The sequence below is a fragment of the Haliotis rufescens genome, unplaced genomic scaffold (assembly GCF_023055435.1).
Source record: "Haliotis rufescens isolate VD_foot unplaced genomic scaffold, xgHalRufe1.0.p SCAF_12, whole genome shotgun sequence".
NCBI classification, from domain to species: domain Eukaryota; kingdom Metazoa; phylum Mollusca; class Gastropoda; order Lepetellida; family Haliotidae; genus Haliotis; species Haliotis rufescens.
The window spans coordinates 8,139,102-8,158,478 of NW_025963802.1; the positions used below are offsets into that span (position 1 = coordinate 8,139,102).

Sequence of the window (19,377 nt, forward strand, 5' to 3'; positions counted from 1 at the left end):
TTTGAATCATACAAAGTTTATTCTCCATGAAGGAGTGTTTACATTCCGTTAACCACATGTATGTGCAGATCCTAGTCTGAATGATCTATTTGCCGTCAGGTGGGTCGATCACCGATTTCACCCAACCCCAGACAAAACTCATGTCGGTGAAGACGAAATGCCTCAGCGAACAGCGAAACGGACTTGAGGCATCGGGAAAGTGTGCCACGATGCCCTCCGCTGACCACGCCCCTGTTTCCGGGTGCTGACACAGAAGGGCGCCGCCATTGTCACCCTGTCAAGGAAATGTTGTGAAATGTGATTGGCATTCAAACAGCAAGCCATTGTTAAAGGGAACAAATATGAGTTACAGTGACGTGCACATTGATCGTATGATTGTGAATAACTGACATCGTGAACTGGATCAGTCAGGTCGTGGAATCGGGTACACGTGTATTCCTGCTGCCCTTTGAACTTACCCCAAGAGTGAGTGAGTGCGTTAAGTTCGACGCCGCTTAACCGACTCTGCTTCGTAGAGATTTCTATTGGATATGGAAAGGGTTTTGTGGCTTTATTCTTATCACGGAATGTCACCTTGACGTGGAATGAAAACCTGAAGTACCAATTATGCAGTTCTTTGACGTTTATCACTTTGCGGGAACTCACGAAAACGGGCATGATGCTGACAAATCTAGAAACACACAATCAGTGCTAATTGGGATTGGAACCCACGACCACAGTCCAAGACACGGTTAGGGACGAAAATGTATAACAAATTACGGTACCTTAGACGACTGACACACACACGTCCCTCGAATTCCATTTACCGCTTGGATATTAATATGGGTCATTATTTATTTATTTACATATGATTGTAAAGCTGACAAGTAAGGCGACTCTTTCGCCATGCAATATATGGATCTTAGATCGCAAATGTGTATAATTATTCAAGATGGACATACTCAGCATCGATTGTTAAATTTGACGAACTGTTGCCATTGGAACCTGTACACCGTTAAGCTGAAATAGGTTGCTTGGTGAGTTGGTTGTTGTTTAACGCCGCTTTCAGCAATTATTCCAGCTAAATGACCGCAGCTTGTAAATAATCGAGCTTAGACCACACAATCAAGTGATTGATAATGTGGGCAAAGATTCATGCCAACGGGATACGATGACACGCAAATCAAACCAGTCACCGAGCCTGACCACCCGATCCTCTTGGTGGCCTTCACGACCAGCATGTGTTGCGAGGGACCTATTCTAACCCGGAATCCCCGCGGTATGACCAGCATGTGTTGCTAGGGACCTATTCCAACCCGGAATCCCCGCGGTATGACCAGCATGTGTTGCTGGGGACCTATTCTGACCCGGAATCCCCGCGGTATGACCAGCATGTATTGCGAGGGACCTATTCTAACCCGGAATCTCCGCGGTATGACCAGCATGTGTTGCTGGGGACCTGTTCTAACCCGGAATCCCCGCGGTATGACCAGCATGTATTGCGAGGGACCTATTCTAACCCGGAATCTCCGCGGTATGACCAGCATGTGTTGCTAGGGACCTATTCTAACCCGGAATCCCCGCGGTATGACCAGCATGTGTTGCTGGGGACCTATTCTAACCCGGAATCCCCGCGGAAGTCGAAATTAGTATAGGTTCTTACAAAACATATTCCGGAGTCCGCCTGCAGGGACAGGCCACAGTGAGTTGATGTTGGCTGGGTTCTGTTCCGCATGTACTCGCAGACAGGATCCGGAAGTACTTTAACAGTGAGATGTGCACGCGTTCCACTTTGGACAACTGAAACAAAAGTCAAACATATTGAATCCCTACACAACATAACGCAACGCGAGATATGTCTCCACAGGCAGTGTTAAGACAAACTGGAGTGTGTTTTTGTAGCTATTGTAAGGTCTGCGGCTGCATGAACTGTCGCATGTATAATTGTGCACCTAATCTTGGCACATTGGAAACACTTCGTAGCCTTACAGCTCACGTTTGAGAACAAATCAGCAGTGAATCAACTCTGTCGGCATATGTACAGATAATGTAAACCTTTCTTGTAGTCGACTTTTGTTACTTATAGTTGGCTTTGAAGTACTTATATGGTCGAATCTGTATCAGCCTATCATCCTATCATGATGTTGATCCTATCATGATGTTGATCTGTTACTAGAAATGGGACGGTCGGGTAGTGGTTAAAGCGTTCGCTCGTCACGCCGAAGACCCGGGTTCGATTCACGACATGGGTACAATGTGTGAAGCCCATCTCCTGCCGTGATATTGCTGGAATATAAAAGCGGCGTAAAACCATACTCACTCTCTCACTATCATTTTATGAACAAAAGCATATGCGCTTTAAATAATACACAAACAAACCATTCATTCAGATATTCAGATTAATGATAACCGATAGTTGATCAGTAGTTTTCAATAAGCATCTGGCTGAAATTCCACACACACCCGAACCTCTCTCTCTCTCTCTCTCTCTCTCTCTCTCTCTCTCTCTCTCTCTCTCTCTCTCTCTCTCTCTCTCTCTCTCTCTCTCTCTCTCTCTCTCTCTCACACACACACAAACACACACAGACAAACAAAACATCTTGAAATACAAAGATTGAGCCCTTTGACTAAAATAAAGTAATCAAACACCTTTACCAGGAGATATCGTCGAAAACCCTGCCACAATGCAGTTTTGTTCTTCAAAGCATGTCCCGTATATGCTGGTGGGCTGGCAGGCTCGCTTGATGGCGAATGTAGTAGGAACAGACCAACTTAGTCTGGCCAGGGCAATGTTGTAATCTGCACATAGAGAATAATGATACTATTTCTGTATTACATGTATGCTGACTGTCCTAATCCTATGATGTACTATCTTGACCCTTACACGATCGGCTATTTCCGGCGAAAATTGGCCTCGGACGTGACTCGTAACCATTTTTAGCCGAGACTACAATTGACCACATGACCGTCACGTGATGTAAACATCCCAGCGTTCAGACGACAGTCATGAATGGCTTGTCAGAGGTAATTAAGAAACTGTATCTATTGTGGCAAAAACGGCCGTTTGAAATGTTATGTGACTCACCTTACATTGACGATAGTGTTTGTAGTTATTTACGCAAATCAGTTTACCCCGTCAAGCACAGAACGAACGTTAACGTGCAAAAAATGTGTATCCTAGATCATGTTAAGGCGGAAGCCTGTTTACTGTTGGGCAGAAGTTGTCCTATTTCCAGCACTCACGTCCGAGTCGTCTTTGCGATTACGGGGCGAAGTTGGCCGAAAGATTGCAGGTAACGGAAAGGGGCGAGGTAGGCCGAAAGTATGACCATAATATGCAACATGTCTACTGACATTGCTTTGATATTCTCCATGTATTGTGCCTATGCCATGTTTTACTACATAAATTCTGATAATGCCATGATATACTTGCTGTACCATGCAATACTCGCTATACTATGTTATACTACATGTAAACTAGTGTCCAAAAGAAACGATACCACCTGTTTGCAACGACATAAAAGAAAAACTAAACAATGCAGAAGTTTAGGATTGGTGTTATGCTTTTGAGAAATCCTTTCACAACATCTGTACAAAAATGTCATTTCAATAAAATCTGTACAACCAATATGACAAGCCTTTAAAGATGGGTGGGGTCGAAAAATGAACATTTCGTTAGAGCACTGATCACAGAAACAACGGGAAATGTCACACCACACGTCTCAAAGTCAAGTCAGTAGCGGGTATGTCCACCGTGAGCATCAATACATGCCAGAACACGCCTACGGACTGATGACGTCAAACGTCTGATGACGTTGGGAGTGATGCGTTGCCATTCCTCGAGGAGACATCGTTCCAAGTCCTTGACGTTGACTGGAGGCACACGGCGACGTCGGATTTGCCGATCGAGGTGGTCCCATAAGTGCTCGATGGGATTCATGTCCGGTGAACATGCGGGCCATGGCAAAACCTGTACGTTGGCGTTGGCAAGGAAGTTCTGTGTCAATCTTGCTGTGTGTGGCCTTGCATTGTAATGTTGGAAAAGGAGTCCACGAGGCTGTTGCTGAATAAAAGGGCACCACAACAGGCCGTAGGATGTCATCAAGATAGCGCTGTGCATTCAGGTTTCCACGAATTACGACAAGCATCGTTTTGACGTCACCACATATGCCACCCCAAACCATTAACCCTCCACCTCCAAACGGCCGGACCTGTTGGATACAGTTAGGCGCCAAACGTTCACCAAATCGTCGGTATACAAGCTGCCGTCCATCGTTTCTGAAGATGAGGAATCTGCTCTCATCAGAGAACATAACACGTGCCCAGTCCCGCCGTTGCCAACGTCGAACTCGCCTGGCCTAGATCAGTCTGTTGTTCCGGTGTCGAGGCGTCAGGAGCGGTCCGCGGTAGGGATGACGTGGCCGGATACCATACTGCCGTAGTCTCCTGTAGACGGTCTGTCGACTGATCCTGTGTCCCAGTGCTGTAGCCGCCTTGGACGTCGCTGTTACGGTGCGGTTCCTCAGGTGTAATACCCGGATGTAACGATCTTCACGGGGCGTGGTTACTCGTGGTCTTCCACTCCTGGGCCTGTCTGACGTCTGACCTGTCTGACGTAACCGCTGCATCAACCTGGTGATAGTGATGCGTGCGCAGCCCAACCTTCTGGCGACGTCGACGTGTGACGCTCCTTGTTGGACCATTCCAACGGCTCTCTCTCTCTCGATGGCTGACAAACGTGGCATATCTTGTGTTCTTTTTGTTGCTGTGATATCAACGTGTCTGATCAGCCGTTTTATACAGTTTTTCTGCACGTGCAGAACATGCTAGAGAGGGAAATGTCACTTTCACGAAATTTACGTTTTTTCCCGGAAGTGATCACGTGTTCCCGATATTTTTTATCGACTATGCTGTGTTTGGGATGTGCAATACGAATTGGCATGTTTTCTTACTTGACAATTCACTTAGTAAAAAACAATTTTGAAAATAAGTTGGTATCGTTTCTTTTGGACACTAGTTTACATGTATTGTGCCCGTGCTATGTTATACTACATATATTCTGATTATGCCATGATATACTGACTTACTATGCTATACTCACTATGCTATGTTATACTTCATTACTATGTCATGCCACACTGCATATATTCTGAATATACCATGCTATACTGACTGTGGTCTGCTCTACTCACTGTGCTATGCTATACTGACTATGCTATGCTATACTGACTATGCTGTGCTATACTGACTTTGCTATGCTATACCACATGTATTCTGACTGTTATGTTAAAATACATGTATTCTGACTCCTCCATGCTTGACTAACTCTACTGTGCAATATTGACTATGCTAAACTACATGTATACTGCCTATGCAATGCAAAAGTACATGTAATCTTGCTATGTTATGCTGAACGACGTGTATTCTGATTATACTATGTTATGCTACATGTATTCTGACTGTGCTGTGCTATACTACATGTATTCTGACTGTGCCGTGATATACTGACTATATCATGCTATGCTGGCACCTCATGCTAATTTGATTACGCTGTGCTATGCGGACTATATCATACTTATTATGCTATGCTATATCACACTATGCTTTACACTATTACACTATCTTCTACCAGATGACGTAGTACTGAACTCTACAAATATGATGGCAATGTACTGTTCAATATACCATTCTAAAAGTGGAATGAGAATACATTTACCCTGGTATGTGCGCATGTAGGTTACAGGAGCAACACACACTGAATAGTTGTCATTTCAAGGACATTAGGGTCAGAGTGTTCTAACCTATGTAAACCATCGATAATAGTCGCTCTGGCTTTTGGCGACCCGGGTTAAGAATTCATCTCGCCAATTCGATTCTCCGTCACCAGCTAAAAGTGCCAACGACTGTGGAAATGTGAGTAAATACAAACTCACCCAGAGTCCGATCAGGATCATTTTTCAACACTTGCTGTAACTCATCTCCTGTTTTGAAGGGGACGCCAGGATGAAAACGAATTTCTTCGATTGTCCTTGTTCTTTCTTGCCATTCGTTTTGGAGACGATTGAAACTTCCAACTTCTACTCTGCAACCCCCTTTGGTTCCGGTACACCTGCCGATGGTAGGAAATGCGTTCTTTGTCAGAGAAATCAACAGTCCAATCAGACATGAAAAAGAGAGTTAAGATTTGCGTCTCCAAGTCAACCTGTTGTTTGTTGTTTAACGCCGAACTCAGCAATATTCCATCTGTATGACGACGGTCATAAATAATCCAGTCTGGACAAGACAACCCAGTAATTGACATCATGAGCATCGGTCTAAGCAACTGGGATACGACGACATGCATCACCGTCTGTTCACCGATCCCATTGGTCTTACGAAAAGCATAGTCGCCTTTTACAGCAAGCATGGGTTGCTGAAGACCGGATCTTCGCGGGTTCCAGGTTACTGGAAAAAGTTTCACAGATCAAGCGATATAACCACGAATTTACACCATTTTTGAAATCAGTACATCTGAAGTTGAGCATTTAAACACTGTACGTTCACTACTCGAGAACGAAGAGCATGCATGCATCCTTAAACGGTGTGGGCTATAACATGTACACTGGTTACGGTAGGGCATATCTATGGTAGTGACATCAATGGACATGTTTGCAGTTGTGTGGTGAAATATAGTCAAAACAATGTTATTCCTTGCTTGAGCATGAACAACTGTAAAAAAATATGAGTAAACAAGAACTGGTCGGCTCGGAGTCAGTATATTGTGTCTGAGTGGGGTATTCGTGTTAAACTGCGGCATGGTATCTCAGTGGACTAGCACTATAAATCGGCATTTTGTCGGACCTATACTTGCAGCATACACGCACGCACGCACGCACGCACGCACGCACGCACGCACGCGCGTACGCATGCACACGTTCATGCACGTCCCTTTGTAAGTGCAATAATCTTGAACGCGAAGCTAAATCCCATTTCGACTCATATCCTAACCTCGGCGCTACCTGTCACAGACAAATATATACATCAAAGAGAAATAACGGTACATATCTCACAGAGATTCACATGAGACAGATTCCTTACAGCGTCATGCAGTAGGCATCAGTGGCAATCCAGTTGTCATCGATCAGTACACCGCTACAGAGCACCACATCACCCTGTGCGGAGCGGACAGTGACGAGCCATGGGTTAGCATTCCCAGCTTCTGCGACCCCATTGAGAAGGCGGCTTGTGGTCTGTCTCCCACACAAGGCTGTAATGAAGACATTCACTAACATGTTTACTGTGATCAACGTGGTGATGCCAATAGAGCTATATTTGTATACAGTCTGTGTCCGTCCATGGACCACATGGATAGCTTCGAGATACATAGAACTTGAAGAAACAAAAACACTTGATATCACTTTGTTACAAGCGGACGTCGTTATTCACTGTCTAGGTTATTTAACTCTGTATGCATATATACACATACTCTATATACACATATAAAGGGGCGCAAATGTCTAGTCAACCCAACTATTGAAGGGTCATCCATTAAGGGTAGAGGTGAACAGTCCTGTTCAAACTAGAAATTAACTAAACAAATCCCCATTTGTCTAAGTCCTTCTGATGATAGTTTTTTTTACATTATTACATAGAACAAGGACAAAAACGTAACACCCGACGTACTACTACCACAACAACATCAACTACTACTACTACTACTAATAATAATAATATATCCATTAATACTGTGCTGAGGCGCTGGAGGGTTATCAGCCATAACAGATATAATATCATCCTACCGGGTACCCACTCGGTGAACAGGGGCACATTTGTGATAAAGTCGCTTGCCTGAGGAGACACCACAAGTGCTACATGTGCTTCAGTGAAGGACACAAAGATTCCGGGGTAGACTAGGTCTTCAGCAACCCATACTAGCCGTAAAAGGTGACTATGCTTGTCGTGAGAGGCGACTAACGGGATCGAGTGGTCAGGCTCGCTGACTTGGTTGATACATGTCCTCGATCCCAATTGCGTGGATCGATGCTCATGATGTCAATCACTGGATTGTCTGGTCCAGACTCGGTTATTTTACAGACCGCCGCCATATAGCTGGAATATTGCTGAGGGTGGCGTTAAACAACAAACAAACAAACAAACAAACAAAACATGCCCGAAGCCTCAGAAACTCTCAGGAGTCAAGTTGCCGAATGCTGCTGTGTGGACACATTGCTAACAATCTCATTACTAGTAGCAGATGACAAGAGACACTTGAAACAACGCGTTAATTTCTAAGTATTTGAAATCGTGCCACAGTTATTGGGATGGTCAACGTCAGGCAGCAACAGGATTTTACGTCACTCGGAATGCTGTTGAGAGTCTGTTTCAGCGGCACAAGACCACTATAATTTGCCAATGATCAAAGGCCAGGACCAGTTCCCGTTCTCCAAAGCGATGATAGAGCTAAGTATGTTAAAGTATTGGCGTTACGACGTCGTCTCGGCGCTACGATCGCTTAGTGGAACGAGGCCTTGGGCGTTCTAGGGTCACAACACAGAGGCAGGATGGTTTCCTTTGTAGCCTTGTCCTGTGCAATGGGGTTCCCGACGTCACGTCATATAAGGGATGAGCACTAGCACAAACGTGAAAGACGTGAAACAATAGTCTGATTGTCAATCGACCCCAGTGTGACAGCAATTTGTTTGGAACAACATGTTGCAGGGGTAACATTTGAACTGCGCCAACCACTGGCTTACTTTTGACTGTCTCACGTTTTATTTGGAAATACAATGAACTCATTTTAAGCCAATATATGACTATTTGTTTTGGACAACGTCTATCAGTCCCACATTAAATAGATGATCCTTTAATAATTGTGCCGAGTATGCATCATGATGGAGTCCGACTCTTAACAATACCTGTAGCTATTGTGCGATCAAGACCCCTCCCTACAGTAATGATGCTATGTTGTATTTTCCCATCTTCTGTTTGCTATGTAATGTTACTCCCATATATATCCTAAGGAAGACTGTACGTACCATCCACCTCACAGTATGTCCCGACGAACCCTTCATTACACTGGCATCTAAAACCAGCAGGACTGGTGTCCCGAACACAAGAGCCTTGCCCAGCAACACAAGGGTTCCCTGCACCGCAAGCTTAAACGAAGACACAGATACCGGTAAATTCTTTTCGTAAGAGTGAGTGAGTGAGTGAGTGAGTTGGAATTCACGCCGCTTTGAACAGTATTCCAGTTATATCACGACGTGTCAGCTTAATGTGGGAGAAAGGCCCGAAGTGATTCAGGTCTCAGACGAGCACGGGTATGGTGCTGACAAACCTAGAAACACAATCGAGGCGAACCGGGATTCAGTCCCACAATCATAGGTTTCTGGCCTGCCCAAGGGACGCAACTCTGCACCTCAAATGGCGGCGCCTTAGACGACTTGGCCACCCGTGCCCCCACTTTGTAAGAAACCAAGGCACAAGATACATGTTATCATCTTCTCTTTCGTCTAGCACCTGTTCACTGCTTCCACAGTTCTGCTGACATTTCAATGTTTATCTTTTTCCCCACACGTATTCATTAAAGCTGCGAACAGAAAGCTTCGCCTTCAGGCCAAACCTATTTTCGGACGCTCGGCTTTGCAACATCAGGTTTAGCATTTACCATACATATCCTCATTTTGTCTTCATTGAAAACAGAAACAATTAACATGACGTAAGACAGGAGTGAGTGAGTGAGTGTTTTTGACGCTAAAGCCATCAATATGCCAGCTATGTAACAACGGCCTGTAAATAAATTAGTCTGGACTACGACCCCACCAATGGTTGAAATAATGAGTATCGTATAGGGGAATGCCGTCAGGACGAAGTTTACTTTGACTAGTAGTGCACAAAAAAACGTCCCCACAATCGCAGCGGTGAACACCGACTTGGTCGTCCAAGTATCTTGAACGGCCGATATAGAATATGTGGGAGGCCGTCAGTCATGACAGCCTGTGTGTGTCACAACACACCATGTCATAGATACATCCTAACACAAGCGGACACTGTGTTTCAGCACTACAAGTGCAAATGATTGCTGATTAAGCAAATTTTCAAAAAGTCGTTTCATGACAGAAGTACTGCTCAAAACGGCGTTAAACCTAACTCACTCACTCACTCCTATTCTCATTCTGATCACTGACTCAGTCCACAGAGAATGTTGCTGATCTAAGTTATGATCTTATTCATGTTACACATTATCTAATAAAGCTTACCGTCTACGTCGCACCTTGTCCCCGAGTAGCCAGGTGCACACGTGCACTGTTCACGTCCGTTGCTGTCAATGATGCATGATCCGTGCACACAGCTGCCGGGGACGCAAGCTGGGAGTGAATACAAATTAACATATACTTTGAAAAGAGCCCCAGCTAATATTTCATTTTTTTACGTGAAAACTTTATTTGGTTTAGCAATGCTGATATGGAAGCGAGTACAATACACAATTTAGTTAGAAATTATTATAAAAATAAAAACACAACAGTGTTTAGCAACAGTGAATATCAAAATGTTTTACTTGCTTCAACTTATTGTGACGTGGCTACGAATGCCTGTATAAGAACACAACTGAGAAAATTCTTAATATTTTTGTGTTTTCTTTTAATTCGGAGTAAAAAATATTTAATAATGTATTTTAATAAGCTATGGTAGTTTTGAAAGCGCAAAATTGAATTTGTAACTAAAAGCGCAGGTAATATTGTTGACACCATTGAAACACAGTAGGTGGTTTATCTCCACACCTCCGTACTTTTCAGTGACTGAAGTGGCCTGGGTTGAGAGCAATATTTTGAGTACTGGCCTACCGATTTGAAGAAAGGAGTTCTCGTATCACCGATAAACAAATTATGTCGCCGTATGTACTTAGTCTACCATTTTTTACAGATAAATAGCACGGAGTGGGAGACTGAGAAGCGCCAAAATTACCATCTCAGTGTTCTCTCTAAAACTTGTAACACCCTCCCATAGTCGATTTATATCATGTTTCCAAAAAATGTATTACCGGGCATATTTTGAAAATTGTAGAAAAAACAACAGACATATGTTAATTTTATCATTTGAAAGTGCCTGCCAAGTATGATTGCGCCTTATCAGCTGTGTTAATCAGAGGTAGATATTGTGATGTGAATCCCCTCATAAACAATCAGAATCGAGCAGTATAGGAATTCATTTGTGAGATCGCTATTATCCGTTAAAGACGTCAACTGCATGTAACAAAGTTTATTGGAGACGCAATTCTGCATGCTACTACAGATATTCTAATTTCGACTTTCTGGCTTTGGCGAATGCAACCTAAAATAAGTCTTAAAACTCATTAGTGAAAAGCGACTGCGTGTCTACGTGCGAGTTCGGCTGAAATAAGAACATTAAAAGCTACAGCAACTGGATTCTTCAAACGTTTGTGCTGATAGCCATCAATAACATAACATAATACCTACCCGGAATTCCAGCGCAACACCTTTTGCCATTGTAGCAGAGGAGGTCCGATCTTTGCTGAGTTCCAAATGGACATGCATTGGTTTCATGGCAGGAGAAGAGATGTACTTCACATGCTGAGACCAACATGACAAAATGATCAGCATATACTACTTAACAATGAGGCTCCTGAAGATCCGGGGTAGAATAGGTCCTCAGCAACCCGTGCTTGCCGTAAAAGGCGACTGTGCTTGTCGTAAGAGGCGACTAACGGGATCGGGTGATCAGGCTCGCTGACTTGTTTGATGTATGTCATCGATCCTAATTGCGTGGATCGATGCTCATGATATCAATCACTGGATTGTCTGGCCCAGACTCGATTATTTACAGACCGCCGTCATATAGCTGGAATATTGCTGAGTGCGGCGAAAAACAACAAACTAACCAACTTAACAATAACGGATATTTGCAACAATGAATGTAGAAGGGGCAACTGGAGAGAGACCATGCTATCGGATCCGAGGGAAACAATCTAGCACCTGCTGTATGCTATAGTTGGTTTGGGCAAAGGGAAGCTATGACCAACGAATGCTGTCGCGCCACTACAAGCGGAAAAGAAAACTAACGAATTCCGTGGGCACGAATAACATGAGCGACAAAAGCCTTATAGCTAACCAATAGTTGTAGCGCAAACAAACATATGGGAGCAATTACAGTTATAACAACGAAACTATCATTGTTACAATGCCACTTGCGAAAAGTAAACTACCGTTAAAGAATGTTTGACGCCATACTTAACAAATACCTTATATTTCACTGTGGTCCATAAATAATCGTGTCTGGGCCAGACAATCCTGTGATTGATATCACATATTTTACGGCAAGCATGGGTTGCTGAAGACATATTCTAACCCGGATCTTCACGGGTACGTCAACAAATACCGTGGTCACGAATGACATGAGCGAAAGAAAAACATCACTGACGACAATTATTATTGGTAGAGCAAACACTGGGAAGCAGTAAGCAGTTATAATACAGGTGTCAAATGGGATTTATCGTTAACACAATACCACTTACGGAAAGGGAAACTATCTTAAACGAAAGCCGTCGTCACGTCGTCACGAAATTGTAGGCAAATATCACGTCTGGCTCAAATGGAAACAATTATTAAGGAATTCCATCTGCGCAAACCTGGACCATCTCTTATTCTTAAAGGGAAAGTAACGCTCACGAATACCATGGAAGAATAGGAAACTATCCCTAACGATTTTTGTATCCCTTTTTGTGATGGAACTAAATGTAAACAATACGCCGTACACTAAAGATAACATGTTCTATATATAAAAGTGTTTTAAACATTGAAAATATAAATCTGTAGAATGTAAAATTAAATGTGATTGGACAATTTGCAATGCTTGTAGTGACATTCAAGGAAGGTTTGCGTCGATCAAACATAAATCAATTGAATAAGCAAAACTTTAATAAACGATCTTACGACAGTCACTGAACAAAAACATCACCATGAGGTATTCTAGCAATAGGGTTCTACAGATCATAAAAATAAGAAAACCTCACAAAACATTTACAAGTACAGATGTAGAGAGTATACTCACGCGACGGGTAGAAATAAAAAGAACTGGCAGCACTTGGCATGCAGACTAGGCATACGAGGAGGCACAACTTCTGAACGTCCATGGCTGTCAACTTTCACTTGAGGCATGGAACAGAAACGGTCCTTATATACGCTACACAAGACTACATCCTTTGTTTGATACTTGCTGATTCACCGACATAAGTCAACAGGGATGGGATCGTATGACACTTGAAAATGTGTATGCATTGAATGTTTTTTACTTGTATCAGAAATTAATGTTTATCTCATCGGATATTGAGATGTCACGTGGGATTAAATATGATAATTAAACGTCAACGAAGCGTTAACTTGTCACTTTGAGAGCAAACAAAAGTTTGGACGTCTGAATTCTCTAGTTTATGGTTCACTTCAAGTGCAAAACTATTTTGAAAGTTGTAAAAAAAATGTTTTTGAAAGATTGTGAGACGTGGTGTCATACGTTGCAATAAATATCAACATACTTAATATTTGCAGAAACCTAACTGATGGTTCAGAACATGTGTTTTGAGATTAAATCCAAGAGGAGGGGGGTATTTGTTTAACGGGAGGTGGGAGCATTGCGACAAAAAAATAATCGGGTGCAAATCAGGTACAGAACGGCATATGTGTCTATATGCTTCTATTAGTATAATGTTCTCATCATCAGATTTTGTAGATGCCATAACTAGTCCCAAGTTAGTTACATTTACTTACATAATATTTCGTTGAAATACATATTGCATATCTATTTACTCTTAAAGTTTTCCCCGATTACATTCGACTGACGCATATGCCATCAATGACAAATCTTAAATATTTAACTCATTCCAGCAAAGACGCGTCGCTTACGAGAAAAAATATGGGAATATCTCTTATATCCTCTTATACTTAACACATCCGTTTACAAGCCACAATACTATCAGGGTATTTTCGTGGTTTCAATGATATAAGAGACAACTGTTTGATTGGCATTCTACAAGTTGGTGAGTAAGTAAGAAAACGTACCACTTTATGGATGCTCCAACTTGATAGCTGTGTAAGACTCTACATCGAAATGTCGCTATAAGCAATAAACCAAAACTTGTATGTTTTCTTATTATGAGAAACAGTTTTCGTTTTCAACACCACAATAGTGTCCCTTTGTGAACTTTGGACATGTTTAATCCAACACGCAGACCCTATCTACTCTTTCCAACGTTTTCTTTTAACGTTGACGAATTTTCCTGATTGTCTGTATATAATAACCTTTGATGGTAAATCTGTCAACGGGTTAAATAATTCTATCTGCTCAGGTTTGATAAAAATGACGTTCAATAAAATATCTACTTTGATTTAAACGTTGACGAACCTCCCTGACTGCATTATGTATAAGTAGTGAAATATAAATCTGGGAATTGGAATTATATATATATATATATATATATATATATATGCTGAACACCAAATTTGTGGAAACATTTAACTGAAAAATATATATAGGAAACGCTCTGATAAAATCAAATGTATACATCCATGCGTCTGTTTCAATGATGTAACTTTATTTCAGTAATACTGTAAGGTCACAGGTATGGTGTAAAGAGTGCAGATGCGATTGTAGGGTTTGTAATGATGACTGTTTTAATGACGAAGCATCACATATAAAGAAGAAAAAGTTACGTGTTATTAGTACATGACGTTAAAGAAGTAAATTTATCTTTAGTTGGATGTACATAATATTGTCGTTCCTTATATACATATACGAATGACAATATTTAAGGGAACCCCTGTCATTTCAGCCCTTATATTTTGTTTGTTTGTTGTTTAACGCGGCACCCCGCAATATTCCAGCTATATGCCGGCGGACTGTAAATAATCGAGTCTGAACCAGACAATCCAGTGATTGCATCATGAGCAGCGATCTACGCAATTGGGTTACGATGACATGTATCAACCAAGTCAGGGAGCCCGACCACCCGATCCCGTTAGTCGCTCCTTACGACAAGCATAGTCGCCCCTTAGGACAAGCAACGGTTGCTGAAGACCTATTCTTCACTGGTGTCAGCTATAAGAAAGAACGAAATTACAATCTTTGTTGCACGAGACAGTAACTTTGCACATTGCACATGTACAGCATACCGTCCAAGGTGAAACATCCTGGTAATAGGCATGTGTCATTAAACCACTTGATTCATTGATCGGGTAAAAGAAGGAAAATGCCAACAAAAGTGTACATGACAGAAAAATGAAATATTGCGCGCAATAGGCATGATTGAAGCAAGCCAATCACAGAATGCAGTTACCAGACACTTTGGTAAATACAAAAGTGTGACATCCCGACTGATGGAGCGATATCGGCAAACGGGTGGGGATAAGACTAGGTGGGTAGGGGAAAGACTACCCCCAGGCAGGATCGATATGTACGCACAATTGCTTTGAGGGAACAGATTCATTTCTGCGCCAGAATTGAAGGACAATTTCAGGACTGTAACAGGAATCCGACCTTCGACATCAACTATATATACACTGCAAACACGAAAACGGCATTGTCAATCAAGCAACGGCGTCTACCGGTATTCCTACTTCTCAGATTTCATTGGTCAGTTCTCGCGTGTTAGATTACAGGCCCGAGTTTGACGCTGTACTCGAAGCGCTTAGCGGAAGTACTGAAATCAATCGTTCTGCGCATGCGGATTGCTTAATGCCTTGTCCAAATTTTCCGTTCTGTGCATGCGCGATTTCGCGTATTGTTTCCACTATATGTCACCACTATTTGACAGTGATTTATAAACACAGTCTCGTGATGAGTTCGGAATCGTACAATGTCGCTTTAATTTATGGCACGTACTTGATCGGCGCGTATTTCCCATTAACAAATACAATGATAACGGTAATAATTTTAGTCAAAATAATTAGGAAAGCGCAAGTCTCAGGAACGTCTGAGTATAGGAAAAGGATTTATACTTTCGAAAGTTATATAATCGTCAAATACGCAAAAGAATATCAACTGGCTTTTAAAACTTATTTTTGTAGAAGGTGATCTTGGTGTTTGTTGCCAGATAGTATATGCATATACATTCTCGATATTGCTTATTTTAATGTTTATTCATAGTTTTAAGGTTCGTCCGGCTAATTGACGGGATTCCACTTTCTCATTTGTACATGACACTTAAACAGTGTTCTGTTACTGTAAACAGATTAGTTTCAAATTTCAAACTGGTGATATCTATTCAGACTAATGCTTAGTCTCTAAAACTGTATAGTTTTGAAAGAAACAAGTAACTCCATTTAAATTGAAGAGTAGCCCCAGTTATATGGGAGATTCCGAGATGAACCTACTCTATGGATATCTAAGCTGCCACCCAAACCGACCCAAACTGGACCCGGAAGCTTATTGTATGCTATATTGTCCCATGGAAGTGCACTAGAATTATACATTGTATTCCGGACGATTGTGTCCTTTCATCTACTTTTAAATGTTGCCTATACACTAATCTGGACGTACTACTCGTTGTTCTATTTATGTCATCCTATTATATATATATATATATATATATATATATATATATATATATATATATATATATATATATATATATATCAGATATACATTAACGCATGTTACCATTCTAAAGTCATACTCTCATATAACCTTATATTGTCCATAATATCAAAGTTAATTCAACAACATCAAGAACAGCAATTTCAGCTACTGAAACACCCAAACACAAGGCTGTTATCAAGCGCTGGTGCAGACGTGATGCATCGTAAAAAAACTGTATCGTGATGTCATCAGAAATACAATTTCTTGCAACATTTATACTACGAGATAGTAAAGCTAACGCTTACTCACCGGTGGAACGTAGACAATATCGCTAATACAGATATCACGTATTTGAATGTTATTACGAAAGACAACACTCATTATTTTTGCAGTGACCATATAACACTTATACACGTTTATTGGTGACTTTCATCAGTTTTGCTATTAATTTTAATAACTTTGTTTTCACATATACAAGTAACAATACCCGACTAGCCTGTCATATATACTTATGGGGCAGTTTTCAATCTTGTACTGACTTACTCTGGTGTTCCTGAGGGGAGGTTATTGGCTTGGGTGTTATACCCCGTTTTTCTGGTAATCCTATTATTACTTCATTTTTATCTAATGACACCCTGTTCTCTCGATCACGGCTCCGTGACTATCCATAACAATTAAGATGAACATTCAGATCAAGTACATGAATGAGTTTGTTTTGACGCCACAGTCAATCAAAGACCAATGCTATGCGGTTTGATTACACACTTCTACCAGGTCGAACATCGTGGATCTTTTTCTACCTAAAGAGAATCATAGTTCATATGCTAATTCATCTATATCCTACGAAAAGCGTCCCGCTTAAGATGACCTTACTTGTTGTTAAATCCATCATCTATCCCCCCGTTCTCACATCCCCCCCCCCGACACACACACACACACACGCACGCACGCACGCACGCACACACACACAACGGACCTACATAACCTGGACAGAAAATACTGCTGATAGCCTCTGGTCAACACCGCCGCGAGCGCTACCACAGAATGTTCGTCGAACCCTGCAGGGGGCATTCTCAGTAGCTTCAAATGCGCTGAAATGTGCGTGTCTAGGACAGCTGATGTCCGATGCTGAAGAACCGTGTTCACAGCTTACCGACTTGGTATTTTTCTGCACTGACAGAAACTGGATATACTGACCCACAGCTGTTATAGATATTTAACTAACCCCTGATCAAATAGATGCCCTTCGTTAATCTCTGTGTGGAGTACGTACCATATATACCTGTGATAACGATACCGGTGGCGATGCTGATGCTGATGGTGGTGGTGATTGATGGTGATGATATGATCATATCATCAAGGCCGCTGGCGTTGCCTAGTGGTAAAAGCGTTCGCTCCTCGTGCCGAAAGTCCAGGTTCGATTCTCTGCATATCATAGGCACAATGTGGGAATCCCCCGCCGTGATATTGCTGTAATGTTGCTAAGGCGGCGTAAAATCCGACTCACATAAACTCTCATAAATCACTGTGCCATTGCTAACCAAGGTTCTGCAGATGGCACCGGAGTATGTCAAGATTCAACTCTCGGTTGGTCTTCTTCCATTATATCTCACTAGGTGGCGCTACTGGCCTCGCTAGGTCGCTCATTCATCCACAGGGGTGTGTACATGAATGGCGGCACTTTCTTAAAGCGGTTGTTAAGTAGGAGTTTATGTCATCGGAAGTTCACCTCAACCGATTCCAGCAGTCCTGCTTTTATCTGATCCATTGACCTAAGTTTGTGGCTCTGAGACAACACGTACAAAAGAAAGTCTTTGTACAGGAGATGCAATGGGCTATTCGTGGCATATCACATGCTTTTACGGATAGTGAACCGGCCTCGCGATATCTAATCCGCTGTCCTCGCATAGATATTAACATATCTTCGAGATCTGTCTGAATGAATGGCGTGACAACATTCAAGAAGTACGTTCACGGTTATGTGAAATATTAGAATGATTCCACCACAGAAGCCAAATCTTAAAGTTGTTTGATTCTTCGGTAGCATTTTCAATAAATGTTGTTCACGAAAGGTTCCTGAATACATTAATCGAGATTACGCTATCCGCACGGATGACCTTTTCCTGCATAGATATATCTAGATCGGTGACGCTAAACCGGTGACCCGTACCCAGATTCCGGACATACAAGTGAAACAGGCACTCACTCACTCACTCACTCACTCACTCACTCACTCACTCACTCACTCACTCACAATGTATCAATCTATCAATCTATCAATCAAACAATCAATCAAAATGGAAATCGAGTGACGGATGCTTGACTCATTGTAAGTCTTTGTACGCCATTGTATCGTTGCTAGTGGTACCAGTTACCGGTTTGGGCTAGACGAAGCATTGACGAAGCAAAGAGTTTAATCAGACGTCTCCTTGAGGGAGACTTGTATCACACCTGTGATCCCTGGCGATAAGAAATATGACATTGCGTACCAGGCCAGCAGTTAGACGTATCAACGTATAATCGTAAATTCTCCTCGGCGTAATATATATCTTGCACGTGTACGTAAACAGGATGTGTTTGGTAACTTGAGCAGGAAGCACAAGTGCACGAAGGGATGGTATTCCAGATGACAAATGAAAGAAGACAGAAAGATTGTGACCCAAATTTAGTGACTGGTGGCCGTGTCGCACACACGAATTTTTATTAAATGTATCCTCGAGAGTCAGTAAGAAACTAGAACTAACTGCCTTTGTTCTGTAAATCTCACCAAGTTTCAGCTTTCGCCTCTTCCTTTGTGGAATGAGGTTTCACATTTGTAAAATGATCTCTGTT

At 42.1% G+C, this 19,377-nt stretch overlaps 1 protein-coding gene across 2 annotated transcripts; it reads right to left on the reverse strand.

The window, feature by feature from the left end:
* Nucleotides 1-18,390, reverse strand: LOC124126283 (kallikrein 1-related peptidase b16-like). Of its 2 annotated transcripts, none has more exons than XM_048393335.1 (10): nt 17,828-18,390; nt 13,027-13,123; nt 11,436-11,549; nt 10,218-10,325; nt 8,994-9,113; nt 7,057-7,225; nt 5,913-6,088; nt 2,635-2,778; nt 1,643-1,779; nt 1-274 (listed from the first exon to the last, which is right to left on the reverse strand). In XM_048393335.1, exons 2-10 carry the CDS (start codon nt 13,106-13,108, stop codon nt 86-88), a joined length of 1,239 nt encoding a protein of 412 aa, XP_048249292.1. In that variant the 5' UTR covers nt 13,109-13,123; nt 17,828-18,390; the 3' UTR covers nt 1-85. The 2 variants fall into 2 exon arrangements, with proteins under 2 accessions (XP_048249292.1, XP_048249291.1); XM_048393334.1 differs by having other exon boundaries at nt 17,819-18,390.
* Between the last annotated feature and the right edge of the window lie 987 nt (nt 18,391-19,377).

What these genes read in the sequence shown, in the direction of transcription:
- LOC124126283 (XM_048393335.1), bottom strand. Translation starts at nt 13,108, where the DNA reads ATGGACGTTCAGAAGTTGTGCCTCCTCGTATGCCTAGTCTGCATGCCA. An exon ending in TTTTTATTTCTACCCGTCGC is followed by an intron (nt 11,550 to 13,026) that starts GTGAGTATACTC and finishes TGTTGGTCTCAG; the next exon opens with CATGTGAAGTACATCTCTTC. An exon ending in GATGCCTACTGCATGACGCT is followed by an intron (nt 6,089 to 7,056) that starts GTAAGGAATCTG and finishes TACCATCGGCAG; the next exon opens with GTGTACCGGAACCAAAGGGG.